At 34.4% G+C, this 5,205-nt stretch overlaps 1 protein-coding gene across 1 annotated transcript; it reads left to right on the top strand.

Annotated features, from left to right (window-relative positions):
• Positions 1-3,403: 3,403 nt before the first annotated feature.
• Positions 3,404-3,976, top strand: LOC123654026. Its single transcript, XM_045589991.1, has one exon. It carries the CDS (start codon positions 3,404-3,406, stop codon positions 3,974-3,976), a length of 573 nt encoding a protein of 190 aa, XP_045445947.1.
• The last annotated feature ends 1,229 nt before the right edge of the window (positions 3,977-5,205 follow it).

Genomic DNA, 5,205 nt, shown 5'->3' with positions numbered 1-5,205 from the left:
TTACTTATGGAATATTTTGCCAGTTTTTGACAAAATTACCACAAATAGTTTTCGACCAATTATTGGAACTAAGTTCCTTACGGCAGGCTTGACATTTGGCTGGGCGACCGAACTGAAAAAAATGTGATCCTATAACCGTAAGAAAAATATATAACGGAAGTGACGTAATATCAGTCAAACGACTGTATAATATGACGTTTGTAAAACTAAAACATTACCAGTAAACTTTTTTTAAATTATTTATGTAATTTTATACTGTCGACAAAAATAAATAAAGCAATGTGTTTTTTTATTTTACTTAATAGTTTGAATTATTATTATTATTATTATTTTGTTTGATTTTTTTTTTTTATTTCACGGTATTTGTTATTTTCTAAAATACTAAATTTCCTAAATAATTTTATGTACATAATTAAAAACCAATCAACAAAATTAAAAAAAATCAAGAACTAGAAAATATATATAAAATCCATTTTTTTTTTCAAATTGTGTTGCTTCTATACTATCCGAAGGAACTTCGTTCCTACCTGGTGTCCCATGACACTACATAATTTTTTTTAATTATTTGAGTTTGGCATTGTGCGGCACTAATATGTTCTGTAATTAGAAAACTACCTATGTTAAGGGTTAATAATGGTTATTATTAATTACCATAAATATCTCCATAACCTGTAGCAAGCGTTCGTGCAGAAGCCTGTTACAGTGGTTACTTAGCAGTAAGCTTTACGCGTCGTCACATAAAAAAGTACGCGGACAAGATACTGAGTCTTTTCGATATCTTTTAGGCTGATCTTTAAAAATACCATCTTTTATTATTTCTTACACCATATACGTCAAATAAAACCAACTTCTCAGAATAAAGAAAATCAAACTGTTATAATGAAGTTCATTTTGTTTTTATTATACAAGTTTTTATAATAATATTAATAATAATGCATTCTTTATTTGAAACAAATACTATACAATTTCTTAGCCCGCCAAACTGCGTGACAGTTAATCGACCTAAGTTTACAGGACGTTGCTTTCTTAGAGTGAACTAAAATGATGCGTTTTTCAGTTTTTATATTTACAATATGTTTGCTAACCACGATTAAAATTACATAAAAATAACAGAGAAGCTTTTAGAACGATAACGTTTCAGCCTGTAATATCCCACTACTGGGCAAAGGCGTCTTTCCCCATATAGGAGAAGGATCAGAGCTTAATTCACCACGCTGCTCTAATGCGGGTTGGCGGATATATTCCCTACTACGAGTAATGATCGCTATCGGGTGTGCATGATAACATCTTTATGCGGCGTACACGGACGGCATCCCCACCCTCCGTAACCACTTGCGTGAGGGGGAAGAGGACGTACTGTTGGCCCTGTATGTAGATGACAGCGCGTTCTTTGTATCGTCGTATCACCAGATTGTCGCCATCAATAGAATACAGCGTCTGCTAGTCTTGCTCCCGGAGTGGCTGGACAAGTGGATGATGGCCGTCAACGTTGGGATGACACTACCCTACTGACCAGCGGCTCCAGGCCGTTGCGTCAGCGTCGGCAGTGAGGTATCTGGAGAGCCACTTTGACCGGAGGCTGCACATGGTTTCCGCCACGCAGTGGCGGCTCGGTCGAAGCTCCACTTCACTCCGCGCGGAATAGTTATTCTTTTTACCACGCTTTTATTAGCTTGTGTTGTATGTATGTATGTATGTATGTATTTATATATGTAATGGAATCTTCGAGCATAATTTTCACTAAAAAATAAAAAATAAATTATAGTTTAAAAAACTAAGAAAGCCACGCTTTTATAGCTAATAAGATGCATTTTACTATATTTTCATAACTTTTTACTATATTTTCATAACTTTTTACTATGTTTTTATAACTCTCCGCACATACATAGTTGCAAGTAGAATAATTTACATTTATATCAAGCAGCCCACGCTTTTTACTCTGAATTGAATTATTCTCTTAATAACTTAAATTTTATTATAATCTTATTTTGAAGTAATTAATTATGATTGGTTGTTCAATCTTCTACTACTTTGTAATATAAACTCTTTGTAGGTAATTAAATTCTACTTTTTAATTCGAAAGCGTGGCTTTTTTAGTTTTTTTAACTATAATTTATTTTTTTAGCTAACTGACACTTGAAAATAGTTGTTTAACGTAATTTATACTTAAAACATGAATTCCTAAGACGCCATTGGTTTTCTCTTTTCGCTTACGTCTTGGCCATGCGTGTACACCTGTTCATCTGGCCAAAATCAGAGTTCGTGACCACTCGTTGTGTGAATGTGGCCTTGACGAAGGCACGGTTTCCCACATCCTTTTTACCGTTCCCAAACTCCTCCGTCCTATATACGACATCCTTCCCTGTGACATTCCCCGCCCTATAAATTGACACCAGCAATTTATACTAAGCTAACTCATAAAAGTGAACTTTACAATTGAGGCTTATAAAAGGGAAAAACGTGATAACTTTTATATTCATTAAGGGGCTACACTACCTCAGCTCGAATTCAGATTTCAACCCGTACTAAATACACATGAGAATTGAGAGTGCTTGGTTGTTCATCGCGCGAATTATATGTATTTTCTCCCCACAAACATTATCAATAGTTATTTTCAAAAAAACGCAACATATAAAATGTTCTTCATACTTATTTCAATTACCATGCTTAATTTCAAGTTCATGCCTTCTATATTTATTTATTTATTTATTTATATATTTTATTTATATATTTTTTATATATTTACTGAGATATTAAGGTTTTAATACAAAAATAGAGGTAACTTTGCGATTTTTTTGTATCTAGAAAATTTTATGGAATCGTGTTTTCGAAACATATGAAAGATAGTTTATGTCCTGATCTTTACCATACATAAATTTCAAACCTAAATATTCAGTAGTTTGGAAGATATGGACATCCTGCCGAGTGGAAAATAAGCAATTTGAGGTAGCATACACTCTTAAGAAACTTATTTAAAATTTGGTATCTTTAATAGTTAATTTATTCAATGCAATTTCACAATTTTTATTATTACCAAAAAAAAAAAAACGCATTTATTCAAGTTGTATTAAGAAAACCAACTTATCGAAAATTCGAGTTGGTTTAGTATCAATTGTTATAAATAAATCATGTGTCTGTCCTAGTGTAATTAGTTTGTAATAGTTTAGTTACTAACAGCGGTAGTCTTAGTTTAACATTAATACGCACCAAAAAAAATCAGGTTAGGTGGGCGGGGGCCGTTTCGGATGAGTATACCCTTACGTGTGTTGTGAGACAGGGTGGACTTAGTTCTCCCACCCTTTTTAATCTCTACATTAATCAGCTGATTGAGGGTCTCAGCAGCGTTCATGTAGGATGTTATATCGATGGACAATGCGTCAATAATTTAAGCTACGCTGACGACATGGTGCTGCTGAGTCCATCAATCGGAGGGTTAAGAAAATTATTAGAGATTTGCGAGTCGTATGCGAGGGCTCACGGCTTAGTTTACAATGCTAAGAAAAGTAAGATCCTCGTGTTTAAGGCTGGTAACCGGTTACCAGGTCATGTACCGACAATTACCTTAAACGGGGCAGCATTCAGCAGAGTCAACAAATTTAAATATTTAGGCACTATAATCACTGCTGATTTGAACGATGATGACGATATTGAGAGAGAGCGTAGGGCGCTGGCGGTGAGAAGCAATATGCTCGCACGCAGGTTCGCACGTGGTACTACGGGTGTCAAGATTACCCTATTCCGGGCTTTTTGTCAGTCCTTTTACTCGGGTGGTCTGTGGGTGAGCTACACGCGTCGAGCCTACAACGCACTACGTGTTCAGTATAATAATGCCTTCAGAGTGCTGTTGCGGCTACCGCGGTTTTGCAGCGCCTCAGGAATGTTCGTGGATGCACGGGTCGATGGATTTCACGCGATTATGCGTAAAAAAGCATCGTCCCTGCTGCGGCGCATGAGGGCCAGCACAACAGCATCCTGAGGACAATCACGGCTCGCCCTGATTGTTCTATTCAAAAATACTGGATAGAAACAATGACGGGTCAACTAAAATGATTATTTTATTTTATTATCATCTTACTAACAATAACTAACATAGACTATAAGTAAATATTGTTAATAACACATTAATACACTATGGATGTACACGTCTGAAATAAACGCATATTATTATTATCATTAAATGTTTGTGTTGTTTTAGGCTAAGGTGTAACAATGAAAGTCTGACTATTTTGCCTGTTTTCAAAATTAAATTGAGACTGTTAACTCAATTGTACCGATCAATCAATCTTCTACGCGTGTTCTCCCCGAGATCAGTTGCAGCGTAACCAGATTTAGAAGATTTCTACTTTTTCGGTAGATTTCGAGGTACTGGTAACAGTATCTAGTAGGTAAAAAATATTTGGTATATTTTGGTAGAATTCACGCTTTTCCACTATTCTGGTAGTTTTTCTTCCTTCATAGGCAAACCTATCGAAAAAATGCGGGTTATTCCCCTTTTCATCGAATGGGAAATCTTATTTCTAATATTAATTATTTGAGAGGGAAAGGTGTTGGGGGAATACCACATGTATTGAAAAAAATTGATTAGGTAGGTATATCTTTAATTTTTATTCTTTTCGTAACCATTCGTGCTGTGAGTTAGTGATGTTAAAGTTATCGAATTATCAGTGCAACTCGCGATTTTTGGTGAATAAAAACCCATAAAATGATTTTAGGGTATATTTTCCCGATTTACTCTATTTTGGCACATGAAACTTAAATTATACGAGTTTTGAGGTTTGTTACACTGTTCGTACTTAAATTTCACTTTACATAAATGGTACTTTAATTTTGGGCTTAATCGGACGTTGTTAGGTGCGCACTCTTTGTACAATTCTAAAAATGTACTAGTACACCTTATTAGTACTATTAGTGACAAAATGATAATAAATAGTACGTGGCTACAAAACAGTGTACAGGTCAAAATACTTTTTTTTTATCATTTTCATTTTTTTGTCTTCTAGCACTAAAATATATATGAAATAACAAACCTCATTATACTCATTATTTGATTTCCATAAATATAACGTAAAAAAATTCTTTTTACGTAAAAGTGTATTTAAAAGGTTTTTTCAATCACTAAAGCTCTCAATTTTTACTTAACCACGCTAAACAAAAACTATGACAAAAAAATTACTTTTACGTAAAAGGAATTAGTTTACGTTATGT

Source organism: Melitaea cinxia, chromosome 1 (genome assembly GCF_905220565.1).
Source record: "Melitaea cinxia chromosome 1, ilMelCinx1.1, whole genome shotgun sequence".
Lineage (NCBI taxonomy): Eukaryota > Metazoa > Arthropoda > Insecta > Lepidoptera > Nymphalidae > Melitaea > Melitaea cinxia.
The sequence above is the reverse complement of the archived record's forward strand: the minus strand, read 5'-3'. Positions and strand labels throughout refer to the sequence as shown.

Bases quoted from the DNA above. Each gene is read 5' to 3' on its own strand.
- LOC123654026 (XM_045589991.1), top strand. From the start codon at position 3,404: ATGGTGCTGCTGAGTCCATCAATCGGAGGGTTAAGAAAATTATTAGAG.